The sequence below is a fragment of the Mustela putorius genome, unplaced genomic scaffold (assembly GCF_011764305.1).
Source record: "Mustela putorius furo isolate JIRA1106 unplaced genomic scaffold, ASM1176430v1.1 tig00000275_pilon_pilon_pilon, whole genome shotgun sequence".
Classification (NCBI taxonomy): domain Eukaryota; kingdom Metazoa; phylum Chordata; class Mammalia; order Carnivora; family Mustelidae; genus Mustela; species Mustela putorius.
The window spans coordinates 27183168-27210792 of record NW_025421341.1 but is presented as its reverse complement, the minus strand read 5'-3'; the positions used below and the strand labels follow the sequence as shown (position 1 = coordinate 27210792).

Genomic DNA, 27625 nt, shown 5'->3' with positions numbered 1-27625 from the left:
TGACGTAGCGGGGGCGGGAGTGTGCTATCCCTTGCGCAGACACTTAGCCAACTGGTAGCAAACCCAGTACCCCCAGCCCGGAACTGGGGATTGCCCCACCCCGGGTGACAAGGGTGAATTTAGAGAGAATGAGGACATGTCTTCTAAAGGCTCAGAGTCTGTTCCATTAAGCAAAGCCCCTCAGTATGAGACATTCCTCCAGGACAAGAGTTGGCAAGCTTTCTCTGTAAAGAGGTTAATAGTGTGTATTTTCTGCTTTGTGGCTGGTACTATCTCCACCCGAGCTTCTCAACTCTGCCACTGTAACAGGAAAGCTGCCGCTGTAGCGGGAAAGCCACAGAGCTGATCGGAGCCAGTGGACGTGGCTGTGCTCCAATAAAGCTTTATTTATAAAAGCAGGATCTGACTCTCTCAGACTCTGCCTGAAGGCAGGGGTTTGCTGACCCCTGCCCTCGGAAGGTTAAAGCATATTCTCGCTTCTTATTGGCAGAAAAGCCCAATCTTCAGATTGCAACCTAAAATAATAGCAACTACTGATAGGGACTAGGCAGGTCTATCTGGGACAAAGCGAAGAAGGAGCGAGCAGCTGTGGAATTACGGCAGGATTGCTGGGCCACCCCCTTTGATAAGTAGAACATCTACATCTGCTTTCTCCTTGTGGTTTACATAACGAAGGAGAAAATAGAACAATCTTAGGTTGGTTTTCGTAGCCCCTAATTATCCAACTGAGATTGGGTGGATCTGGCCAAGCTCTGAACTCATAAAGGGAATATCCCAGCTCTGCTTGTAACTGGGTCACATATTTCTGGTCATAAAAAGTACCATTTATGCTCCAAATAGACACTTTATGGCCTTTCTAGAATAAACATTTAATTTGTAATCCTTTAAAATAACATTAAAAACAAAGACCTAGAATATGAGCGCTTCAAATTTCTCAGATGCCTTTTGTCTCTTCTAGGAGGTACTTGTAAGTGAGAGCTGGATTTTGCCATTATTGACCAATTTTGCCAATTCGTGTAATTATCGGGACTGGCTCCGTAATTTGCAGGGCGCTATAGAGATGGAGCCCTCACTGAATACTTATTAAGAATTTGAAGACAGCAGTAGCCGAGCACTGAACCAAGTGTGGGCCTCTCGTGAGTGTGACCAGCAGGCCATGTGCCCAGGAAGCCAGCACTGCTGGCTTAGTTCCTAGGGCTGCTTGTAGCACGGGACCACAGATGGGGCAGGGGGGCTTATGCTGCAGAAGTTTATATCAGTTCTGGAGACTGGAAGGCCAAGATCAAGGGCTTGTTTCTCCTGAGGCCTTGCTCTGTGGCTTGCCAAGGGTTGCTTTCTCCCTATGTCCTCACGTGGCCTTCGCCCCGAGCACCAATATCCCGTGTGTCTTCTTCTCTCCTTAAAAGGACACCAGTCCTATTGGATCAGGGCCCCGCCTTTGTGCCCTCATTCAAACTTAAATACCTTGGGGTTTAGGGCCTCAACATAGGGATTTTACAGTTTAGCCCAGACCTGCTAACTCCTGATTGCTTTTCAGTAACCCCAGATTTAGCTGTAGATGGTTCCTTTGCAACATCAAGCCCGAGTCATTGGTACTTCCTGGGGTTTGAGGAAAAGAACTGGGCCATTGCTGAAAGAGTGGTAGTTTTATCCCAACACCTACCTTCTTCCCACAAGGCCCTGTCACAGGCTTATGAAATTGAAGCCGCCATGGGGAAGCATGGCAGAGCAACCATGTCTAGGGCGGTGGGCTATGGAAGTTTGCTTTCTGAGTCCAGCGGCTACAGCAGCGTGGGGTAGGGGTCCCAGAGGAGAGGTCTCCGTTACTGTGCAGAGGGGACCCACTTGAGGAAAAGGCACAGACAAAATGGTTGAAAACACAGCTGGGCCTTGATGTATAAGAAAGCTTTGGCTGAGCGAAAAGGACCAGGGAGGCTTCATTGGCAAGGCAGACGGTATAAATAAAAAACAGCTAATAATAACAGTGAGTATGCACTAGGTGTTAAGTGACAAACACTGTTCTCCAAGCTCATAATGTTTAGGTCATTTAATCCTCCTAACAACCCTATGGTGTGAGTACATTGATTAAAGAAGGTGGTATTTGTATGGACTGAATGAGACATGGAGTGGAAAGGGCCTGGCCCATGGTAGGGGTTCAATAAATGAGGACCATTGGGCCAATCTGACCTGGCCAGCCTATGGGACAGGCATTGTGCCATTGTGTCCTCGAACTCCAGCATCGAGGATCCTTGCTGGCCTCACGCGGGGTGTACAACACATTTTCTTTTTCTCCCCGTAGCTGCGATTCTAATTGCAAGGTCGTCACCTCCCTGGTTTATCGTAGACAGACCTTTTCTGTTTTTCATCCGACATAATCCTACAGGTAAGCGACTCCTCTCTTCCGTCCTCATCCTTCGCGAGCTGTTAGAATTCAGAAAGGGATGCGGAATCATAGGGAAACCCAGCCTTGCTTCTCTTAATCCGTCTCCCTTGTGTCAACAGTTGCAAACACTTTGAGTAATAGACCACCCACCTTGAAGAGATTAAAAAAACCAGGGCTGTGTTTACAGAGTGTGATAGAATCTCTTAAACAGCAGCCCTTTTGGGGACTTTTGACAGCTATTGATTTTTTTGTCCACATTTTTGTAAGTACAGTAGTTAAATTTTATAAGAAACTATGTGTCCTCAACCTCTGGAAGCCCCCTCTATTGCTATAGCCTGAGAGCTGTTAATTTGATAACAGACTGGCTCCCCAAGTCGTGGGCTCAATGTTAGCTCTGTTTTTTTAGCTTCATCTTTAAAATGTGGACAACAATAGTTCTTACCTTTCAGTACACTTATGAAGAATAAGTGACATTGTCTTTGTGGAGAGGTTGGCTTCACACTGGTGCAGGGTAGAAACTCATACATTTCAGCATTTACTCTTTTTTTTTAATCAGTAACACAGGCTAGTTCCTTATCCTTTTGTCTTGTATCTTTAATGTCATAATTCGTGTGCTCCTGCACAAAAGTCCAATATGGGAGCCGCAAGCCACACATGGTTGTTTAACCTTAACTTTCAATAATGAAAATGAAATATAATTTAAGATTCAGTTTCCTAGACTAGCCATGTTTCAAGGGCTCCATGGCCACATGTGACTAGTGGCTACTCTATCGAACAATGGAAATAAAGACGTTTCCATCATTGCAGAAAATTCTATTGGATAGCACTGCTTGAGAACAATTAATCGCAGCCTAGGGACTATCCCTTAAACACACTTTATATCTTATTTTAAGAAATGTTTTTTATAGAGTTGTGCCTTGTTTCTTTCTAATTCTGTAGGTGCTGTGTTATTCATGGGGCAGATACACAAACCCTGAAGAGTGTGCAGGAGAAACCAGGCAAAGCTAAGGCTCCTTTGCAATGAAAATAAGACTCCTTTCCTACATCTTTCATAGTTCTGTTAAATATTTTTGTACATTACTTTCTTTTTCAAAACTAGTTCTTAGGAACAGAGACTCAATGATGCAAGCATTTCTGTTCTGGGATATATATCAAAGGGAAAAGGGGCAGGATGGCTGGAGCACTGTACTGACAGGTGAATAGAAAGGCTTCAAAATGTCTAAAAAAAATCCTTTAAACTACTGAGCTAACCCTCTTGAGTATTTACTGTCCAGTTCAGGAGTTTTGTTTTGTTTACACGTGTGGCATTTCGGAAGAAATTGAATCAGTGTGATGGGGGAAAAAATTAAAAAAATAAAAAATAAAAAACACAAAAACACATTTTATGGTAGCTTTTACTTTTTTATGAAAAAAATATTATTGGCCTTTTTAAATTCTTTTGTTTTGGTCTCATCCAAAGTCTTGATAGTAAGCATTATTTCGGGGGTAGAAATAGTAAAATCTCTAGCCTCTTTGGGTGTTTTTGTTGTTGTCGTTGTTGTTTTTCTATAATGCATGTATTCACTAAAATAAAGTCTAAAAAAAGAATGTCTTGCTAGACAAGGTTTGCTGTTCTGCAGTGTGCCTGTCACTACTGCTCTGTACTCTTTGGATTTGCATTTTTGTATTTTGTACAAAGTAAAAAATAAAGTGTTATGAGTAGTAAAAAAAAAAAATGCCGTTTCTCTGTGATTGAAAATACAACAAAAGAAACAGAGCCTTTTAAAAATACTTTAACTTCAAGGGGAAGAAAATGAAACAAGATGGGATCAAGAGGGAGACAAACCATTAGAGACTCTTCATCTCAGGAAACAAAAGGTTCCTGGGTGGTTGAGGGGTAAGGATAGGGTGGCTGGGTGGTGGACACTGGGGAGGGTGTGTGCTATGGTGAGTGCTGGGAATTGTGTAAGACTGATGATTCACAGACCTGTACCCTTGGGGCAAATAATACATTATATGTTAATTTTAAAAAAATCCTTTAACTTCTTCTACTAAATCTTTGTACTCAGGCAAGTAGCAGAAAATCTACAGCCTCCCACCTTTTTTTTTCCTCTAACCCTGGCAATCAGACACTGTTCCTTGCTTCACCACCCCTTCTAAGTCACTGCTGAGCACTAGAGGGTGCAATCCCAGCCCTCATCTCAGCAGTGGCTCGCTAAGGGCAGGATTCACAAGTATTCCCAGCAAAGAGTAGGCTTTTCTATGGCAAGCGCACAGGGAAGGTGCTGGGTCCTGAGACACTTTGAACTCGGAGTGAACCGTGCAAGTTACAATTTCAGTGATGGGCCGGAGTGTTTGTTTCCTGATAGGGCAAGATTTTTTGTTTTATTTTGTTTTGTTTTTGCAGACCTCCTCACAATTCCTCATAATTTTTTATTTGCCTGGTTTGTTGTCATTTTTGTTACTTTTCTAATCTCCTAAAGGCTTGAATCACCTAATACCAGAATTGGTTTAAAATATGTATCAAAATTTTAAAACTTTTTTTTTTAATCCATGAGCTCTACTCATCCTTCTTTATACATTAAAACTTTACATCCAACACTCCAACAATTTGCCATTGGTGATTCTTATTTGTCAAGTGGGCTGAGCTCTGCTGTTTGCAACTATTTAAGTGGGGATACTTTGGTTAGCCAAGAGAGAAAGAAAAAGGATGAGAATTGCTTTCCTTAATTAAGAGTAAATGCCAGAGGCGCCTGGGTGGCTCAGTGAGTTAAAGCCCCTGCCTTCGGCTCAGGTCATGATCCCAGGACCCTGGGATCGAGCCCCGTATCGGGCTTTCTGCTCCATGAAGAGCCTGCTTCCTCCTCTCTCTCTGCCTGCCCCTCTGCCTACTTGGGCTCTCTCTCTGTCTAATTAATTAATTACTTTAAAAGGGTAAATGCCAGAAATTTATTTTGAAGGGTTAACACAAACTACTTTTACTCTAGAAACATGCTAGTATAGTTATTAATGCTTTTACAGCCAGTTTTACTCATTTTCTTGTCCCATTCTGTTACATTATTTTGAATAGTTTAAGATAGAAATAGTGTTAGCAGTAATCCAAGAATTATACACTCCATTTATTCATTTGGGTACCTACTGGGTACCAAGCATTAGGGGGTACAGAGATAAATATGTCCTTTCCATAGATAAGTTAATCATGGAAGGGAGAGAGTGAATTCTAGCTGACCAAATCCGTAACCTGTATTAAGTGTACTTACAAGATACACAAGTAGAACCAAGTGGGCATAAGTCCATAAGAGAGAAGTCTAGAAGTGGCTGCAGGACCAAGACTAGATCCCTAAGCTCTTGGCTTCCACAGTGCTCACCACGGAAAATACCAGAGAGTTTGCTTTGCTTCCCCTGACCCCACCCAGGGTGGAGCCCAGTGCAGTGCTCAAACTCGTGACCCTGAGATCAAGACTTGAGCTATGAAATCAAGAGTCAGATACCCAACTGGCTGAGCCACCCAGGTATCCCCAAGGGTTTGCTTTTCTAATATCATCTAGTTGAGTGTGGCCCTGTTATGTGTTACAGATATGTCTACTCCTCCAAAATAGAAACGGGTCGCATTTTACTGAGCACATTAAAATTTGAAGTATCTGGTGCCATTTCTGAATGCCTCTTTAGTATTTTAGATAGTAAAGTTTCAAATTTATGATATATAGACCTTGGAAGAATCTCATGGAAGAATTGTAGAATCAAGATTCCTAGACTATGTTTCTTCTGTTTCACTTGATCTTCCCAGCTCATCTTTACCCTCTCTTACCCATCAGCACTCATATTCTGACTTGACTCTAGTAGCCTCTAGAACCTGTTGATAATCTCTGGACTAGAGGAAAGTTCTCAACTTCTTACTTTTACAGAATTCAACTTTTATCTTTTGATACACTTCAGTCAATGAGTCTATAGGTCTTATCTTCAAAAAGATAAAATTTAGAGAAACTCCTTTACTTGAGGGAAACTGAAATAAATTCAAGATATGGAGACAAAAAATTGCAGACCTGGGGCACCTGGGTGACTCAGTGGGTTGGGCCTCTCTCTTCAGCTCAGGTCATGATCTCAGCCCACCAAATCTTCCCCCTGCTTCCCTGCTTCCCCCTCTCTCTCTGCCTGCCTCCTTGTGATCTCTCTCTCTCTCTGTGTCAAATAAATAAAAATCTTTTAAAAAAATAAAAATAATAAAAAATAAATTTAAAAAATTGCAGATCTGTCATAAAGTTCACATTTTCTGTGATACTGTGATTTTTTTCTTTTTTTTTAGATTTTATTTATTTGAAGGGTGCCTGGGTGGCTCAGTGGGTTAAGCATCTATTAACCCGGGGTCCTGGGATCGAGCCCCATGCCGGGCTCTTTGCTTGGTGGGAGCCTACTTCTCCCTCCCCCTGTTGCTTCCCCTACTTGTACTCTCTCTCTGTGTCAAATAAATAAAATCTTGGAAAAAAAAAAAGGATTTTATTTGAGAGAGAGCATAAGGTGGGGTGAACAGAGGGAGAAGGACAAGCTGACTCCCCACTGAGCACAGAGCCACACACTGGACTTAATCCCAGGACCCTGAGACCATTACCTGATGAAGTCAGATACCTAACTGACTGGGCCACCCAGGTGCCCTGACACTGTGATTTATAATAAGAGATATATATATTTGGTTTTCATCCACATTTCTGGCACAGGGCTCCCCAAACCCTTGGAATTTACAAAGTGATAGCTATAAAGAGCTTTTGTTATGTTAATGAGGTAACATTTGGCCAAATAATGCAAGCATCCAGAGAGGTGGAGTCATGGGAGGGAGCCCTTGAGGTTACAAGACATCTACCTAATTCTAAGCCCTAACCTACACAAATGTGCATTATTTCTGCAGAAGGCAGACCTGCAGTAATCTGGACTGCCAGCCAGGGCTGGATCTGGTGGGCTGGCCTGGGTATCCTCCAAAGAGAGACCTGAGAGCTTTGATGGCTACAGATTGGAGGCTGGTTGCTGGTTGCTAGGAGACCCCACCATATGAAACTTTCAGCTCCACCCCCACTGACCCCTAGGGAGGGGAGACTGGCTTTAAGTTGAATCATGGCCTGTGGCCAAATGACTTAACTGACTATCTTTGTAATGAAGCCTTCATAAAAATCCAAAGGACAGGTTCTGAGAGCTTCTGGGTCAATGAGCGCCCGGGGCTTTGTGTGAGTGGTGCACTAGGAGGGCAGGGAAGCTCCTCGCCCTTCCCCAGACCTTGCCCTATGCATCTCTTCCATCTGGCTGTTCCTGAGTTACATCCTTTTACAAACCAGCAATACAGTAAGCAAGATGTTTCTCTGAGTTCTGTGAGTCACTCTAGCAAGTTAACAGAAGCTGAGGAGGGGTTCTGGGGACCTCTCATTTATAGCCTAACGGTCAGAAGGAGAGGTGACAACCTGGGTGCCAACTGGCATCTGAAGTAGGTCGGGGAGGGGAAGCCTTTTGGGCCCGAGCCCTTAACCAGTGAGATGTGATACTCCCTCTCAGTAGATGGTGTTAGAATTGAATTCAATTGAAGGATATCCAGCTGGTGTCAGCATTGGTGATGCAGGTGGGGGGCACCCCACACATTGGAATTGGGTGTCAGAATCTTTATTTGCTATGCATGTAGACATTTGAGCAAACAATTTATCACATAGATTACATGTCACATTGAGTTTGGGTAGGAGACAAGCTGCAATTTTCCCGAAGTAACAAAATGGTAGACTTACAGAACCGAGGCCAACAACCAGTAAAATCACTCTTTTGACACTTAATGAAATGAGGATTCTTCCATTCTGCCAGAATAAGAGTAGGCACTGACCCAAATAAGTCGAAAGCTCTAGGTCTTACTGGCCTTTGAGTCTTTGTCCTAAAAAGGAGATGACAAATAACTTGAAAATAATGCCAATCCTAAGACACAGGGAGTGACTTTTGTCCCAGGAACTCTGCTTTTCTGAAAGTGAAAAACTGAATGACCCATGAGCTCCACATTCAGGGGTCTAAGAAATTGAAGTGGAGCAGGGATTTGCCCTGAGCCAGCAGAGCAGCTAACACCACTTCCGAGGGCTGGTCTTTGGTGGCTGTCTGGGGAAAGGCACCGACCGAGTCAACTAACTGGCAGAAGATGTCTCAGGCCTTGGCCTCTCATGACCACTGAAAGACCCCGTGTCCCACCAAGAACCCACTTCAGGCCACCCAAGAGTGGAAGACACTACTGGCTCTATAGCCCGTTTATTCTGAGTTTCCCCAACTGCCCCTTTGACTCTCTCCCAAATCTTGGAGAAAAAAAGGAGACAGATGTGATTTAAAGGAAAAATTTGCTATGAGAAATCACTGTTTATGGGGTGCCTGGGTGGCTCAGTCGTTAAGCGGCTGCCTTTGGCTCAGGTCATGATCCCAGGTCCTGGTATCAAGCCCAGCATCGGGCTCCCTGCTCAGGGGGGAGCCTGCTTCTCCCTCTCCTACTCCCCTTGTTTGTATTCCCTCTCTCAGGGGGTCTGTCAAATAAATACGATTTTTTTTAAATTGCTTTTATATGATAGCAGATACATTATTAGTGTTTGAGATTAAATTACTGAATAGGAGGTACCGAAATGGAAGTGAATTTTTAAATTTCTCAGCACTATACCTCCCCTTCAGCTGAAGTTTCTAATCCCAGCCACCAAAGGTGAAAAGAAGGGTAGCCAGCCTTTGTGCTTGTCCTTCATAGACCAGGGAACAATGCCAGCACGCACAGCTCGGTCCCGGAGGCAGGCTGTCAGGAGACCCAGAGACATCATCAGGTTGGTTAATCTGAGGATGATCAGCTGATTTTATTTTACTGTATTTGTCTTATTAACTATATATCTCTGTCCCTGATTTGTTACTGTATTTGTCTTATTAACTATATATCTCTGTCCCTGATTTGTTGTCTTGCTGATCAATAATGTACATAGAGGAATTGTCTTCAGAAAGTCAGGCAATTGCTCTGATTAGAAATATTCTTCTCTAGCACTCAATGACCTCATTACTCATCTCTTCTGCAAAACTCATTAGTATAAACTCATTAGTTCATTTGATGATTCTGATACATAACAGATGTGGTAAAAAGATACTCCGCAAACAATCAAATAATGGAGTTCTTCCTCAGTTGAAGGGAGAATACATCAATGTTTTTAATTCTCTTAATTGCTTTTCTCCCAGAAAGTTTTCTTGAAACTCTTAGTCTTGCTGTGAGTGAGCACTAACAGACAACGAGAGACCTGATCAAGAACAAACGAATGCTATGGAAGGCACAGCCTCTACCAATGTCAAACTGCTCTTTTTTCAGGGGCATGTGTGCTTGTGGTTACAATATTTGATTGCATGAATTTTCTCCTGCTAGTTTGCCAGATGAAATCTAATCTAACAGTCATTCTTGGTATTCTACAGAGAGAACCATGGCTTCCAAGTGCTCTGATAGCCAACCAAATTTACAAGCCTCAGCTTGGCTCCTCAGGGACAATGGTAGAGGGGCTTTACAAACTAGATTTGTAGATGACACCAGAGTCAACTGAAGGGAGGAGAGAACCAAGTGGGCTTAGGGATACAGACGTTGCTTACAGGCTGCCAGCTGGGCCTCCTCAGTGGGCACCCCTCAGCCAGGGAGATCTGGTTCCCCACATGGGAAGAAATGTCCACTGCTGGCTGCTGGCTAAAAGCTTCAAGATGCCCTTGAGTCTGCAGTGCATCTTCTCCATCACAAAAAAAAAAAAAAAAAAAAGAAGAAAGAAAGAAAAAGAAAAAAAGAAGAAAAGAATAGCAAGAAGGGGCCAATAACGTCTTTAAAAGTTTAATCTATGGCAACCCTACAACTTTCCCTCTTTTCAGAAAATATGAAAGAGCTCAAACATCCATACCTTGGCATCATCAGTAAATTGTTCACATATCAGACTCAACCTCTTACGGGATAAGGTGAGCTAGTTTCTGCACCCACGTTCATAGGCTGTCAGAGCTCTAACAGGCCTCAGGAAATCATTTTTCACTGTAATCCTTTGCCCTAAATGTCTGTCCTTCCTGTATAGGGAGAAAAGTGCTCCCCACAATGGGCACATTGCATACTAAACTATTGAGTAGGAGTACCACACCATCTAGTGGCCAAATATTAAAACAGGTTCACACACACGAAAACAGTCCCTATTTGTTCCATTCTTACTTGGAAGGTACTTTCTTTTTTTTTTTTTTTTTTTTTTTTTTTTAAGATTTTATTTATTTATTTGACAGAGAGAAATCACAAGTAGATGGAGAGGCAGGCAGAGAGAGAGAGAGAGGGAAGCAGGCTCCCTGCTGAGCAGGGAGCCTGATGTGGGACTCGATCCCAGGACTCTGAGATCATGACCTGAGCCGAAAGCAGCGGCCCAACCCACTGAGCCACCCAGGCGCCCCTTGGAAGGTACTTTCTAGTAATAATTCACTTTCTCATGACCACATAAAACACTTTGAGAATATTGTTTCCTGCTTTATATATGCACATCATAAAAAAGCAGTATGGACTAAAAAGAATAAGGTTTATGTAATGGAGTCTATAGACATCTATCGTGCATTTTTGGCTCAGTGTTCTACTTTGGGCTTAGGGAAAGTGAGTGGGAAATGGTGGGAAAGGATGTCAATTTCAGAGTAAAGATTAAAGAGTTAAACGTCTTTCGGTGATGTGAGGCCACGCTCAAGTATTAGTGCTACTGTATTTCTTCAACTTCCTTATGGTCATAACGACTGTCTTCTCAACATGAACCTGAGGTTAGTCAAGAGGCAGTGCTCCACCGGGTCACTCAATGCTCTTGGTCACAACACCCCTTTGACAAAATTCTTACACCTATATTCCTCTTGTCCGCACATCAAACTCACACAGTATTTATTGGTTCTTATAATGCAAATTAAGGTTTCCTAGAGGTTGACTCCAAGTTTCAAGCAATTTCATATGGAACTGAGAAAATATGTGTTTCATTTTCTGCATTCCAGCCAATCATAGCTTAGTGGGTACTTTTTTAAAAGTACAACTTAAATTCAGAGAAGACTTTACTTAGAAATGTGTTGAAACCATTCTCCATAAAGCATTTGGATCTCTCTACTTGCAAAAAGTAGCTTTTATGAACTAGAGCTAGATCTGTCCTACATGTAAATCTAGAATCATTCAAGGTTCAGGAGCTTAAAAAACAAAGTATGAGGACAGTTCCCCTCCAACCCTGTAGGATAAGGTCCTGCAAAATGCCTTGAACAGGGGAAACCTGGGATCACGTTACCAGCACTACTTGTCAGGAAGTTTGCAAATGAATTCTCTCAAGAGCTTTGGAAAAAATGTTCATCTAAAATAAAATTAGAGTAATACTCTAATGCGAAATCTGACATTTTGCATATACTGGATGTGTAAGTGGTTGGAGGACATTTACTGTCTTTTGCTTCTCAGAAACTTTGTATCATCCCTTCTTTGGCATCCATGAAATCAAATCATGTTTCCTTGTGGATGACACACACAAGTGTGGTGTTTTTTACTGCTGGGTTTGGCCCTCTATCCCTGAGTTCAAGTGTTAGGAGTTAAAGTTAACTCTCGAAAGTTAACTCTCAAAAATTGGAGTGCGTGAGTGGCTCAGAGGGTTGGGCCTCTGCCTTCCGCTCAAGTCATGATCCCTGGGTCCTGGGATCAAGCCCCTCATCAAGCTCTCTGCTCAGCGGGGTGCCCCCCCCCACCCTGCCACCTGCCTACTTGTGATCTCTGTCAAATAAATAAATAAAATCTTAAAAAAAAAAAGGGTGAAATCATTTAACCTACCAATTTGGCCAGTTAGGTCGTTCTCAAACTTCCCCCTCTAAAAACAGCCTCTGCTTCACTTGGGATATTGAAAGCCCCCTTACATATGATAAAACTCCCACTTCCCTGACCAGTTTCAGGAAAGGGGTTCCAAAGGTCCTCTTCATTTCCCCTTATAAAGATTTTACAGCAAGCCTTTCACCTCCTTGCATTGAGAAAGCAAGATGGGTCACCAGCAGCAATTTGGGAGCTGTGAAAACTCAGCCAGGGGTCTTGTTTTTGCCACCCCTGCTCAAAGGAGCATGGTCTGATCTGGAAATACAGCCTCAGTGAGTACCACCAGCATCTCCATCAGTAAAAGGAAGCAGGCTTCAGGAAGTTGGGATTAAATGAACTTCCCTGAATGGGTCATCCGGGATATTTACCTTAATGCTAGCTCTTCAAACATAAAAATATTTCAATTTAAAAAAAAAAAAGATTTTACAGCACAAGGGCCCTCAATTCTAACATTTCTATTCCCAACTCCCAAGTCCCATTTTTCTTATTAGCCCCTGGGAGTGACTACTGACGAACTGAAACTAAAAATGATCACTATTGCCAAAAAGCTAAAAAGAAACAAAGAAACAAACAAACAAACAAAAAATTGCAGCTGGAGAAATACTGCATCCAACAGGAAGGACTGAAGAACTAGAAGGGCATACTGTTAAAATTTGTTCTCTAGAAACTGAATGTGTTAAAATAAAATTTAGAACAGTGCTTGAGGGGTGCCTGGGTGGCTCAGTGGGTTACACCTCTGCCTTCTGCTCAGGTCATGATCTCAGGAGCGTGGGACTGAGCCCCGCATCAGGCTCTCTGCTCAGTGGAGAGCCTACTTCCCTGTTTCTCTCTCTGCCTGCCTCTCTGCCTACTTGTGATTTCAATCTCTCAGTCAAATAAATAAATAAAACTTAAAAAAAACCAAAAACAGTGTTTGGTACACAGTGGCTATGATTATAATTATGGAATACTAAATTGATACTTTGTTTTTCCAATAACATTGATAAATACATACTTTTTCAGTTAGCTGCTTTTGACTTCCTTTTCTTTTAAAAGTATAAACTTTATCTTTTATTTGTTTTATAGAAATTGAATAACTATGAATTGGTATACAGAATTTTAAAACTAGACAGACTCTAGGGATCATGTAAATAACTGTCTAATTGTGATAAGCTGCACTTTAACATTTATAAGGGTTGAGGGTTATTACTATTTTAGCTAAAATCCCACTATGGAAACAGTTCACCAACGTGGGTATATCAAATTAAACTATAATAAAATCTTTAGAGAAAGAGTGCCTTTTTTGTTGGTATTAAAGTTCATGTAAAACATATATTCAAATTATGGTGATACCGCAAAGATAGCCAAAAATAAAATAGATCTAACTACACATGTTAACTGAAATAACAAAATCAAGGACTTTAGAAAAAACTTACTGAAAAAACATCTAAGACTTCTGAACCTGCCCCCAAAAATCAATGACCTGATAAATATTATTTATTTTTAGGAACTCATTATGAGAAATAAGACCTATTTATTTACAATTTGGAAAAATATCCAGCTTTGAACATTTTCAACATTTATCTCATTCTCTGGCTCACAAAATTCAGGCTGCAACAATTTTGACAGGTTAGCTGGCAGTGACAGTCTTTTCTACTCTTAAATTCTCTTTGGGCTTGGAATAGTCCCAGGGCCGTCTGTTCTCAGTGAACCCATAGAGTTTCCTAAGTGCCACTCGAGCCGCTTCTTCTTCTGCAACCAGCACTGTTTCCCCAGGTCCTTCTGCAATCAACTTTTTATCACTAGGAAAAAAAACAAGAGTAGTCTGAAATTACCCATGATCATAAGACAGTCCACAAATCAGTTATGGCTTCTAAATCTTACTTTGGCAATAATATCTACCAGAAATAACACAAGAGCTTTGGATATTAACTAGTTTTGTTGCAAATTTATCATATGCAGTATTTAGAAAAGAAATATTTACATTTCCATAGAAATACAAACAACTCACAAGATGGATCCAGTATTTTTCAAATAAAAAAACCAAGGCACATTGTAAATATGAGTTTGTTCTGCTGCTGCTGTTGTTGTTGTTGTTGAAGGAATTTAAAGAATATATACAAATGTTGCTATAAGAAACTATTAAAAATGTTCATGGAAAATATAACTACATTATTTTTAATTCATCCTGAATCTGTGATATGAGAAAAGTTTTATGGAAAATAATTGTTGCCTTTCTGGTTTCTCATCTAAACTTTAAAACAAGTAAGAAATCAGTTCTGTCCTTTAAATTAAGAGCTTTAGATCTTAAAAACTTGCTAAGGTTTAAAACATTATTTTATATATTATAATCCACTCTAATTTATTCCCAAAAGATACTGAGGTCACACAGTGAACACTTAAGGGTATCAGTATTCTAGTTAAGCCAAATTAAACAAAAATGGGTATTCCCGCTATACTGATATTTCTATTACAAAAAACTGGCAAATTCTTCTCCAAAAATGTAGAACTGTTCCCACAAGGAGGAAAGGATGTGCAGTGAACAAGTGTGGCATGGATGTGCTACTTCTCAATAACATTTAACTACTTCCTAGAAATTCCCTGACCCCAAACTTTACTAACTAAAGAAGCATCTCTGGGGGCGCCTGGGTGGCTCAGTGGTTTAAAGCCTCTGCCTTCAGCTCAGGTCATGATATCAGGGTCCTGGGATGGAGCCCCGCATCGGGCTCTCTGCTCGGCAGCGAGCCTGCTTCCTCCTCTCTCTGCCTGCCTGTCTGCCTACTTGTGGTCTCTGTCAAATAAATAAATAAAACCTTTAAAAAAAAAGAAGCATCTCTGAAAATCTCATGAGCAGCAATTCCACTTAATAGCTCAGATTCAATAGAAGTTGACTTGAAAGCTAAGGAAGAATAGAACCAAATTAAAGAAAAATGAGCAAAACTATGTAGGAAAAAGAAAAACAATACAGAAGGAATTTGCTAAGAAATATTTGCTATGGTAGTAATTTGAAATGAAACAAAGATTAATCATATAAGTTAAACTTTACAGTAATAATTCTCCATATACATATTTGTAATAGTATGGAATGAGAAAATCATCTGAGTGAATTTTTTCTGGTCCAATGATGGTCTTAGTGTATCACTGATGATTTTTTAAAAAATACCATTATGTAAAATCTAGGGAAAAACTAAATAATTTTACTACCCAGTGACAACCACTGGTAGTAGTAGGGCAAACTGCTTTGTTTAAAAATAAGAGGCCATTCTTCAAAATTTCTGTATGTCACTAAAAGTCTCTTAAAAAAAATCACCTGTCCTAGTTGTAGTATATTCTGTCATGTGCATTTATTATTCTTCTCTTACTGGATTCCAAAGTTATTTCTAATTTTCTAATTGAAAAAAATAATATTAGTTCAACAACTGTTTACTGACTACCATGTTCTAGGAACTGTTCTAGGCATGGGGTACGAAGAGTAAACAACAAATGCATATCTTGCAAATATGCAAATTTTTGATGCAATCTGGAGAGACACACCCAAAGTGAGAATACCAAGTCAAAGGATATGAAGAATTTAAAACCTCTTGGCGTCTGGTCAAAATTACTGACAGAAATACTGTACCACTCTTTTCTTCTACTAGGAATATATGAACTGCTGATAAAAGATGTGCTTAAGACTTACCAAGTTAATAAGCAAGAGTACCTCATTATTTTGCTTTGTATTTCAATTAAAACTAAAGTTGAAACTTTTTACAACATTGTCCATTTTCTCCTTTGTGATGTCTCCCAATGCCTTTAACCTATAAAATCCTACATCATATAAAGATCAGAAAAATACTGACCTAAATTTTAATCTAGGTTTCTTAAATATTCAATCAGTGTGAGGCAAGCCAACTGTTTACTAACAAAACTAAAACATTCTCAATGTGGGCTGATTTATATATTTTGATGGATAACTAGTCCCTTCTTTTTCTAGTCCTAGGCTCAGCTGAAGCTATTACAAGTGTGGATTAAGGGTAAATCTCTAACACTTATGAATCAGAATTTTTATTTTTCTACAGAAATATTTAATTAACATGAAATTCTTATTCACTGAAATGAATGGAATTCTATAATGTACAGTTGGTTAACAAAAGCTACTATTAGCAAACCACAGATTATTTACCTTCCCCTAAGACTGACCAGCAGGAAAGTAATCAATAGATAATTGTGGGAATGAGAGTGGGGCGCCTCGGTGGCTCTGCCTTCGGCTCAGGTCATGATCTCAGGGTCCTGATCTCAAGGTCCTGGGATCAAGCCCCGCATTGGGCTCTCTGCTCAGCAGGGAGCCTACTTCCCCCTCTGTCTCTGCCTGCCTCTCTGCCTACTTGTGACCTCTCTGTCAAATAAAGAAACAAAATCTTAAAAAAAAAAAATCATGGGAATGAGATTTTTTTAAATCTGTTAATGCAATTAGAGCTTATATTAAGAACTGTGAAAAGTCAGTTGTAAGGCTTCCAATCAATGTTATAAAGTTAAGAATAAAATTTTACTAACCAGTATAAGCCAACAAAAAACACTGGCAAAGCTGTGGTACTTCCAGACTGCCTGGTAAGTCTAGATTCAGGAGGTGAAATATTCCTTTTCTTCAGTTCTTCTACCAGTAGCCCCATGGGATTTATTATCTTCCAAATCTCAAAAAGTTCTTTTCCAGTCATCTGAGGAATTAGGAAGTCCTGCATATAAAAATACAATTTATACATTTAAAGTAGTATAAAGAAAATAAGGACTGTAATCAAAGCACACTTTTAACAGAATTTAAAACTTAATGGGAATTGAAAACAACAAAATGTATTACTCCTTTTCATATCCATATAATTCTTCATGTAAGTTTTCTTACAAAAGTCATAGTTGCTGCAGACAACATGATATTCTGACAACAGTACTCAAAGATTCCACAAAAAAGTTGCTAGAACTGAAATACAAGTTGTCAAGTCTCAAGATGAAAAATCAACGTCCTGAAATCTGTTGCACTTTTATACACCAATAATGAAGCAGCAGTAAGAGAAATCAAAGAATAGGTCTCATTTACAATTTCACCAAAACCCGTAAGATACCTAGGAATAAACTTTTTTTTAAAAAGATTTTATTTATTTGTCGGAGAGAGAGAAAGAAGAGAGCAAGTACATGTACAAGCAGTGGGAGCAGCACCAATGTAGGACTGGATCCTAGGACACTGGGATCATGACCTGAGCCAAAGGCAGATGCATAACCAACTGAACTACCCAGACATCCCCTATCTAGGAATAAAGTTAACCAAAGAGGTAAAAGATCTGTACTTTGAAAACTATAGAACACTTATGAAAGAAACTGAAGATGACAGAAAGAAACAAAAAAAACATTCTATTTTATGGACTGGAAGATCAAATACTGTTAAGATGTCTATACTACCCAAAGCCATCTACATATTCAATGTAATCCCTATCAAAATACCACCAGCATTTTTCAGTTAAAACAAACAATCCTAAAATTTATATGGAGCCACAAAAGACCCTAGATAGCCAAAGCAGTTTTGAAAAAGAAAATCAAAGCTGAAGGCATCACAGCTCTGGACTTGAAGTTTTATTACAAGGCTGTAGTGATCAAGGCAGTATGGTACTGGGGCACCTAGGTGGTGCAGTCAGTTAAGCACCCAACTCTTGATTTCAGCTCAGGTTAAGATCTCAGGGTTGTAAGATCAAGCTCAGCTCAGCTCAGCTCAGATTATCTCTCTTTCCCTCTGCCCCTCCTCACCCCCAAAATAAAATTAAATAAAAATTTAAAAAATAATAATGAAATAAATACATAAATAAATTTTTAAAAGGAGTAGGATACTGGCTCAGAAACATATATAGATCCATGGAACAGAATGGAAACTCAGAAACGGACCCAAAAGATATGGTCAGTCAACTAATCTTCAACAAAGCAGGAAAAAATATCCACTGGAAAAAAGACAATAAATTTGGGAAAATTGGACAGCAACATGCAAAAGAATGAAGCTGAGCCACTTTCTTATACCATATACAAAAGTAAATTCAAAATGGATAAAAGCCTAATTGTGAAACAGGAAACCATCAAAATCCTAGAAGAGAACACAGGTAGCAACCTCTCTGACATAGGTTATAGCAAATTCTTACTAGACACATCTCCAGAGGCAAGGGAAACAAAAGCAAAAATGAACTACTAGGACTTCATCAAGACAAAAAGCTTCTGCACAACAAAGGAAACAGTCAACAAAACTAAAAGGCAACCTTCAGAATGGGAAAGACATTTGCAAATGATGTATCTGATAAAGGGTTGGTATCCAGAATCTATAAAGAACTTATCAAACTCGGCACATAAAAAACAAATAATCCATTTAAGAAATGGGCAGAACACATTAACAGGCATTTTTCCAAAGACATACAGACACATGAACATATGCTAACATCAAGAAAGACACATCAAAACTGTAAGATACCACCTCACACCAGTCAGAATGGTTAAAATTAACAACACAGTAAACTACAGAAGTTGGCAAGGATTTGGAGAAAGGGGGAACACTCTTACATTGCTGGTGGGAATGCAAACTGGTGCAGCCACTCTGGAGAACAGTACGGAGGCTACTCAAAACAGAATTACCCTGTGATTTAGCAATTATACTACGTGTTTACCCAAACCATACAAAAATACTGATTCAAAAGGACACATGCATCCCAAAGTTTATAGCAGCATTATCAACAGTAGCCAAATTATAGAAAGAGTTCAAATGTCCATCAACTGATGAACGGATAAAGTGGTGTACACACACACACCATTACTTAGCCATAAAAAGAATGAAATCTTGCCATTTGCAATGGCATGGGTAGAGCTAGAGAGTATTATGTTAAATGAAATAAGTCAGCTAGAAAAAGACAAATACAAAATGATTTTACTCATATGTGGAATTTAAGAAAGGAAACAGATGGACCCGGAGGGGGAAAAGAGAGGCAAACCATAAAACAGACTCTTAACTACAGAGAACCAACAGGGCTGCTGGAAAGGAGGTAGGCAAGGGAGTAGGTTAAATGGGTGATGGGTATTAACAAATACACTTGTGATGAGTGTGTTATATGTAAGTGATAAATCACTGGATTCTACTCTTTTTTTTTTAAGATTTTATTTATTTGACAGACAAATAGGCAGAGAGAGAGAGGAGGAAGCACGCTCCCTGCCGAGCAGAGAGCCCGATGTGGGGCTCGATTCCGGGATCCTAGGATCATGACTTGAGCCGAAGGCAGAGGCATAACCCACTGAGCCACCCAGGCGCCCCTACTAAATTCTACTCTTGAAACTAATATTACACTACACATTAACTAAATGGAATTTAAATAAAAACTTGAAAAAAAAAAAAAACACCACTGAAGTTCATAAAGGTAAAATCTTATCTCACACCTTAGAAATACATTTTTATCAGGAAGAAAAATATTTTTAAAAGAAACGAATTAATGAATAAATAGTGGTAACTTCTCACAGAAACTCCTATAATAGTACTTCACTGTCTAAATTCATGATTTTAAAAAAAATCATCTAAGTAATTTCACAATAACTTTCTTTTAAAACTATTAAAGATGATAATATTTTCAATTTATAAGACTAAAAATAATAGAAACATTATGACCATTCAAGGTAGAATTCATCTGCCAATAAAAAAAATTACCAGTGTTGACAGAAAATATGGGAACATGAATTGTCACAATATACTGCAATTAGTTCATGTTAACAAAACCAGCATGTAATAAAGGATGGGTGAATGTGGAGACATGAGGGGAGAAATTTTAAAAAGAAAAATACCTTAGTTCACAAAATAGTTAATTTCGTTACAACACCTGCCCAAGGACTAGAACTCTATTTCAGCTTCGTCAATAAATAATATTTATCACTGAAACTAACAGAACACTGAATGTTAATTATACTGGAATTTTTAAAAAAATTTAAATTTATAGGTCCTCAATAGGGGACTTTGAATTTTCTAATGTATAGATCTAGAGTTGTCTTATGAGACACATATAGTTAGTTACACTATGTATGGATCACTGGATTACTTCCAATATAGAATTACCAACTGCAGGGTAAAGGAAAAACAATGTGAATACCTAAGATATTAGTAGGAATATAAAAAGAAATCCAGATTTTTTTTGGGTGATCACCTATGCCTCCTATTTTTCCCCACAGGAAAATGGTCTTCTTAGTTTATTATTAGAGCTTTCAGTGGGAGCACAAGTTGAATTATTCTAATCCCATCTCCCTAGAACAGTTTCTAAAATGCACATATGGGGGGTGCCTGCGTGGTGCAGCCGGTTATGCCTCTGACTCCTGGTTTCAGCTCAAGGTAACCTCAGAATCATGAGATGGAGCTCCGCACCAGGCTCCATGCTCAGCAGAGTCTACTTAGGACTCTCTCCCTCTGTCCACCCCCTATCATGCACACATGTGCACACTACTCTCTTTTCTCAAATAAACATTTAAAAAAAAAAAAAAAAGCTTTAGGTCTTTCTCAGAATTTGGTAGGGAGAAAAATCCACAGATCACCTTCAAGAAATGAATTACACCTTACTGTTCACCCCAAGCAGGTCCTAGCATGTGCACTTTAAGCATTACCTACCCTGATGAAAAGAGCAGTTCTCTCAGGGCCACTGCTCTGTAGCAGGGCTCCAATCACTGCAAAGAAAGTCTTCTGTAAAACAGGTGGGGGAACTGGAAATTCTGCACTCAGTGTTAACTGCTCCACAGCCAAGTTTCTGGCCACGTGACATACCACTTCCTCACCGGTGAGAAAGTCAACAAGACTTTTAATGCCTTCAGTGGGCAAGTCTGGATATGCATCCTCAAGAAACTGTGTGAGGCAAGTTTTTGAAAAAGACGTCCCCTGTTCAGCGAGTTCTTCATTGTCTTTAAGATTCAGAAGAACAGCTTCTTTCTCTATTCCAAGGTTTTGGCGTTTGGCCTCCTCACTTTTAATATAGCAGGTATTAACAAATGCAGTTTTGAGAAGATCTAAGGAAAAGGTTTCTTGTAACCGATGTCCAAATGCTTGTATTTCAGCATGGTAATCCCAGTTGGGCTTCTCTGAACTAAAAATGTAAAACAGGAGACAGTAAGAGATAGTAAAGAGAGCAATAAGATGCTACAATAACGTGAAAACTTTAACTGAGATGCAACTTTACGTAAAGGAAATAAAGAAAAGACTGAGTTTCCTTTTAACACCACACTTCAATTTTCTGAAAGTTAAAATTGAAGTCAGATGATTACTCCTGGTTCCTTGCTATATATATTGGTGGATTCATTTTGCCTTTGAGCCAACTGCCAAATTAAAGTTCTTCAACATCAGAAATTAAGCCATTACCCTATCTTTTTGAGTCTTTATTTCTGCTATAACCATGGAATTGTGCTTTATATGTAGGTACAAAATAGGAGTTATAACTTCACAGGCTCAAACTCTAAACAGTAAGTATGCTATACTTCCCATATTTTATTAAGTTTTAAAAACCCCCACTTAAGTTAGCATCTAAATAATCTAATATCATTACAAGTAGATTAAAAGTTCATAAACATTCCCAAGAATGCTAAAAGGTCTTTCTAAAAAGAGACCGTGAAATCCAAATAAAACTCTTTTAAGTAAAAATGGATAAGAAAATGTAAAGATCTTGGTTATGTCATAAAATGTACATTAACTTACACAATCCTTAGTTTCTCCCAACTGTAAAAGCCAAAAGTGACTAAGCTCTCAGTAATCAAAGAAGCGGGAGTTAAGAGATACTATTTTCTGCCTATTAGGAAAATAACAATATTGTTTTGAAAGAGTATAGGAATATGCACACATCTATATTCCTACTGACAGATGTGTAAGTTGGTTCAACTTGGGGGGGGGGAGCAATATTAAAGTAGTTATCAAAATTTCACACTACATTTTCAAAACTAATCACTGTTCCATCGGTTGTAACAGCAATAACATGGAACTCAGACACCTACAGAAGGAGTCCTATTTTACATCGCGGCGACTACACGTCAAAGTCACATTGTTAGCGAACAAGACTCAAGACCGCAGGCACAGCAGACGTCACTGGGAGCTACGCGGCTGTCTCTTCACGCCACGCGACTGGACTTGGCCCGCTAATGCCAGACACTACTGGAACAAGACTGAGAAGAAACGAGATTGACCGGGGCAAGAAAGCTAAAGCTCAACCGTTTTCCTTTTGTTCTGGCAAACAGACGTGGAGCTGCACATCCTTCCTTTGGCTCTTGCAATGCTGTGCGACGGTTTCTCCCCTCTCTCACCCGGGAACTCTCAGCCATGACGAGAGAATCTACACCCCCAAGCCTACACAGAGGTGGGTTAGCCTCGGCAGGCGTCGTTTCTCACAACTCAGTGGACAGGCTCTACGTAAGAGTTCCAAAGCATCGGGCACAGCCCCGCGCTCCACCCCGCGGCAGAATTCCCTGGGCCTCAGCCCACGCGTCCACGTTCCACCGGTGTCCCTACGGCAAACGTCCTAGGCTCAAGCCAGGCGCGCTTGAACGAGAAAAACCGTCCCGGCAGCCGTCTGGTCCACGACGCCCATCCCGACCCCTTCCGAGGAGCCTCCTACCGGCGCACGGGCGGCGGCGGGCACCGGAGCAGGCGCCATCGCTCTAACTCCTTCTGGAAGCGGAAGGCGGCACGGAATCCCTTCTTCATGCCCCGAACTGGCGGGACGAGTGTGGGAGTGGCCGGTGACAGGAGGCAGCGAGGCCCCCGCAAAAGCAGTCTCCCCAAGCCCGATGCCATTTCTCGGGAAAAAGCAATGGAGGGCGGAAGGAAGGAAGTCGGACCAGTGTCTCGGTAACACAGTCCCCCCGGAATTGGGCGAGGTGAGCGAGATCCGGGCGGGGCTAATACCCGGAGGCGGGGCGGCTGCCGTAGAGTTTTACTGCGCATGTGCGAGCTCTGGTTCCTGCCAACCCAGAGATTACTTTCAGGTGATCCGGGAGTGAGGGGCGTTTGGGTCCGGAAATGTGTGGGAGTTGTTTCACCCTCAGTTGCTTTCTTGTTCTTTCCTTTCTCATTAGCGCAAAAACCTGTTTCACTCTCAGTCTAAAGAAAACACGTGAAAGTCTTAATAAAAGTAATAAAAATAAAAACACTTCTTGTCAATGTATGTGTATTTAGTCTTAAGAGTTACAGACCCTCAACCCAGCCACTATTTAGGAGCGAATATTTACCCAACATGTCTCCAGAAAACTTCTTTTCAGGAACCCTAGACGAAGTGATAGTGACTTAACCAAAATTTCGATTTCTAATAGTACAAACTTTTTAAAGCACCCCCCCGCCCCCCGCCAAAAAAAATCTGAAAATATATATAAAAATGAGAACAGTGGGATTATAAGGGTTTCTTTCCCCCTTTATATTCCACTTTTTAGTGGAAACTTTCCTACCCAACTGTTCATATAAATGTTTTGCTCTAATATTAATTCACAAAGGAGGGCTTCTCAGAATTTTCCAATTTTGAGTTGCAAGCTGAATATCTAGCCCCCCAAAGATACCTGTTTCTTTGGTCTCTCTACTTGTTCATGGCATCAGTGTCCCCCCACAGTTACCCAGCTTGGACTACTATGTCTTCAATTATTCCTTTTTCCACAAACACCCACTTTTGTCTAGGTGTCACATCTAGCAGCGGTCGGCTACCTGAGGTGATCCTCACCTCCTTGCCAGACCTCCAAACACATCTTGCACCTTCCTCTCTTCCCCAGACTCTGTTCATCTTCATTCATCTCCCTGGAACGCAGACCCATGGATGTTACTACTTAGCTCGAGAATCTCTAATATTAGGCTCTGGCAAAGGTTCTCCCCTGGACCAAACTTTAGTCAGACTCCCCTATGCCCTCTTTGTAACGAGGCTTCAACCTTAGGTTTTGGTGTCTGTTGGGACTGCATAGCCTGCTTTCAGCAAGAATCCTAAGTCAGTTTAGAAAGGCTGCCCCACGGGGCACTTGGGTGGCTCAGTGGGTTAAAGCCTCTGCCTTCAGGGTCATGATCCCGGGGTCCTGGGATCGAGCCCCGCATTGGGCTCTCTGCTCCGCAGGCAGCCTGTTTCCTCCTCTCTTTGCCTGCCTCTCTGCCTACTTGTGATCTCTGTCAGATAAATAAATAAAATCTTTAAAAAAAAAAAAAGAAAGGCTCCCCCACCCTTAATATATGATTACCCTTAATATCTAACCAAATTCATCACCCACCACTGTCCCCTGGTGATACCTGATCACCCTGGCCTGCCTTCAGAAGAATCCTGTTGGTTTAGCTAGAATCCTGCCCCCCACCCTTACCTTTGATGCTTCCACTTAGTTCAGTGTTCTCGGACACCTCCCAGCCCCCATGGCTATAATTTGCCCTGGTCCATGTTGTATTTGGAATTGAGCTCAGTTCCACACAAAGGTCTCTTTTCCCTTATCGCAGAAGTTCCAGAATAAAATCTGTTCTTAACTATCGTCTAGCTCTTGTTTTTCTTTGCTAGACCATACAACTTGATTCGGTCTCTTAGCTTAACCTTTCAAGAGGGAACATCTGAATGGTTCATTAGCCTAGAAAAAGGTTCTCTTTGGGGAAGGAGGGAGGAAATAGCAGGTTGGCACATATCATAAAACAGAGCTGATGGATTTCTGGGTGAAGCAAATTCTCTAAGAAGGGATGAAAAAAGATCATGACTGGTCTTTGTGTTTCAATAAATGTACACTGCATGTTAAAAAAGTTCACTGAAGTGCTCCATATCACTCGGCATAAGGGAAATACAAATCAAAACCACAATGGGATATCACCTCACACCAGTCAGAATGGCTAAAATCAACAAGTCAGGAAATGACAGATGCTGGCAAGGATGTGGAGAAAGGGGAACCCTCCTACACTGTTGGTGGGAATGTAAGCTGGTGCAGCCACTCTGGAAAACAGCATGGAGGTTCCTCAAAATGTTGAAAATAGAACTGCCCTATGACCCAGCAATTGCACTACTGGGTATTTACCCTAAAGATACAAACGTAGTGATCCAAAGGGGCACGTGCACCTGAATGTTTATAGCAGCAATGTCCACAATAGCCAAACTATGGAAAGAACCTAGATGTCCATCAACAGATGAATGGATCAAGAAGATGTGGTATATATACACAATGGAATACTATGCAGCCATCAAAAGAAATGAAATCTTGCCATTTGCGACAACATGGATGGAACTAGAGCGTATCATGCTTAGCGAAATAAGTCAAGCAGAGAAAGACAACTATCGTATGATCTCCCTGATATGAGGAAGTGGTGATGCAACATGGGGGCTTAAGTGGGTAGAAGAAGAATCAATGAAACAAGATGGAATTGGGAGGGAGACAAACCATAAGTGACTCTTAATCTCACAAAACAAACTGAGGGTTGCTGGGGGGAGGGGGGTTGGGAGAAGAGGGTGGGATTATGGACATTGGGGAGGGTATGTGCTTTGGTGAGTGCTGTGAAGTGTGTAAACCTGGTGATTCACAGACCTGTACCCCTGGGGATAAAAATATATGTTTATAAAAAATTAAAAAATTAAAAAAAAAAAAAAGTTCACTGAAGGGAACCTGGGTGGCTCAGTGGGTTAAGCCTCTGCCTTCGGCTTAGGTCATGATCTCAGAGTTCTGGGATCTAGTCCCGCATCGGGCTCTCTGCTCGGCAGGGAGCCTGCTTCCTCCTCCTCTCTCTCTCTCTCTCTCTCTCTGTACTCTCTCTCTCTGTGTGCCTACTTGTGATCTCTCTCTGTCAAATAAATAAAATCTTTAAAAAAAAAAAGTTCACTGAACATTCATTCATCAGATAAATGGATTATAAGCACAGGAAACTGTTATTTCTGTAATGGTCCACTTAATGGGAGAAATAATCTAATAATCTAGTTGAAGCAAACAACTTATATTAAAATGAGTTGTCTCTGTATGGAGAGTTTCTCAGTAAATACAATGAGAACATTGTTTATGGAACCAAAAATGTAGGGTCTCAGAGACTTTTTACCACTAAGTCACAGAGTTGAGGAATTAGCCAGTTTTTAAAATTCATTCATGAATTTATTTTTTCAATTTGTTTATTATTTTTTCATTTGTTTACTTATTCAATAAATGGATAATAGTCCCGTTATTCAAAATGAGACTACATGTTTCTAGGACCCAGGCCCAGGAAACATACCCCGCCTAGGGCGGCCTGGTACACTTCATTTACACCCCTTCAAATTCCAATGTTATACGTTCAGAAGAGGCCTCTCTGCTCTTCAGTTGTGTGTACAAAACTCCTGTACCTGATCATCCGCTAACTCCTCCACCTGGACATCTACAGGCCCTTCGAGCTTCATATCTCCAAAACCAAACTCCCTGTTTTCTTGCCCAAATACCTTCCCCAGACTGTTCCATTCCTCTGGTTAGTCATCCCACAAATCCTGGCTCCTCTTTATTTCATACCCCACATCCAACAAAGCTCACTGGCTTCACCTTCCAGAAATATCTAGACTCTGCTGTCTTCTCACCATCTGCAGTCTGTGCTAAACCATCATCAACTCTCAACTGCCTTATTTTATTAGCCTCCCAACTGACATCCTTGCCTTTTAAGACTAAAAGCAGATTAAGGCAGTTTTCTGCCTTCAAAATCCTCCACTGGCTTAAAGGAAAAGCATTCACTTAAAGGAAAAGCAAAAGTCCTTACCATGACCTCAGGGCTTAACATGATCCATCTGGTGACCCTTCTTTCTCATCTCTCTGTATTCCTCGCTCACTCTGCTCCAGCCACACCAGCTGCTTTGCCAGCCCTAGAAAACTGCACTCACCTCAGGGCCTTAGCACTTGCTGTTCCTTTCCAGGAAAGGAGATCTTCCATATTTCTACATGGTTTGCTCCCTGCTCTCCTTCTTCGCTCAGATGTCACCTTCCCTGTGGGGCCTTTCCTCAGGCTGCGTTCTCTGCAGGCAGAAGCTGAGACAGAGATTGGTGTGCAGGATATTTATTAAGCTCTCATAGCTGTGAAGAGAGGCAGATGTAACAGGATTCAGCAGAAGTCTGCTGAAATACAGGCCTGACAAAACCTCATCCAACCTGGGAGAGAGCTCTATCAGTGTGTCCTGCACCATACCAACATGGCCAGGCCTTTATAATCCTTTCTCTTTTAGTTACTGAATTTTGTCTGTGCCATGAAGGGCATGGCCAAGCCATGGTGGCTCCCTTCTTCTGAAGCAGACCCTGAGTGAGCTGCAGGCCAAGAGTGTTTGCTGACTGCCTCCCTTCTATGAAGGCAATCTGTGTAGTGTGTCTTGAAATCTTCAACACCACCCTGTTTAAAATTGCAATACCCTTAATCGTCCTTATCACCCTTCACTGTTTTATTTTTTCACAGCACTTAACACCTTTTAATATACTATGTAACTTAGTAATTT

The 27625-nt window shown here is 40.9% G+C and overlaps 2 protein-coding genes across 2 annotated transcripts in view; one reads left to right on the top strand and one right to left on the bottom strand.

Moving 5' to 3' along the window:
- SERPINE2 (serpin family E member 2) overlaps positions 1–4098 on the top strand; it is a 61277-nt gene extending 57179 nt beyond the window's left edge. Inside the window, exons 8-9 of the mRNA XM_045078787.1 lie at positions 2300–2383; positions 3323–4098. Of these exons, the coding sequence (XP_044934722.1) occupies positions 2300–2383; positions 3323–3360 (122 nt within the window). The 3' untranslated portion in view covers positions 3361–4098. The remainder of the gene's footprint in view (positions 1–2299; positions 2384–3322) is intronic.
- A 9607-nt stretch (positions 4099–13705) lies between these two features.
- On the bottom strand, positions 13706–23033 carry MRPL44 (mitochondrial ribosomal protein L44). The gene is made up of 4 exons (XM_004762911.2): positions 22814–23033; positions 20830–21298; positions 16725–16903; positions 13706–13993 (listed from the first exon to the last, which is right to left on the bottom strand). Exons 1-4 carry the CDS (start codon positions 22990–22992, stop codon positions 13822–13824), a joined length of 999 nt encoding a protein of 332 aa, XP_004762968.2. The 5' UTR covers positions 22993–23033; the 3' UTR covers positions 13706–13821.
- Between the last annotated feature and the right edge of the window lie 4592 nt (positions 23034–27625).

Bases quoted from the DNA above. Each gene is read 5' to 3' on its own strand.
- MRPL44 (XM_004762911.2), bottom strand. From the start codon at position 22,992: ATGGCATCGGGCTTGGGGAGACTGCTTTTGCGGGGGCCTCGCTGCCTC. The intron at 21,299-22,813 runs GTAGGAGGCTCC...TTACATTTTTAG, and splicing joins CCGCCGCCGCCCGTGCGCCG to TTCAGAGAAGCCCAACTGGG. The intron at 13,994-16,724 runs GTTAGTAAAATT...TTTTTTTCCTAG, and splicing joins TTTTTTGTTGGCTTATACTG to TGATAAAAAGTTGATTGCAG.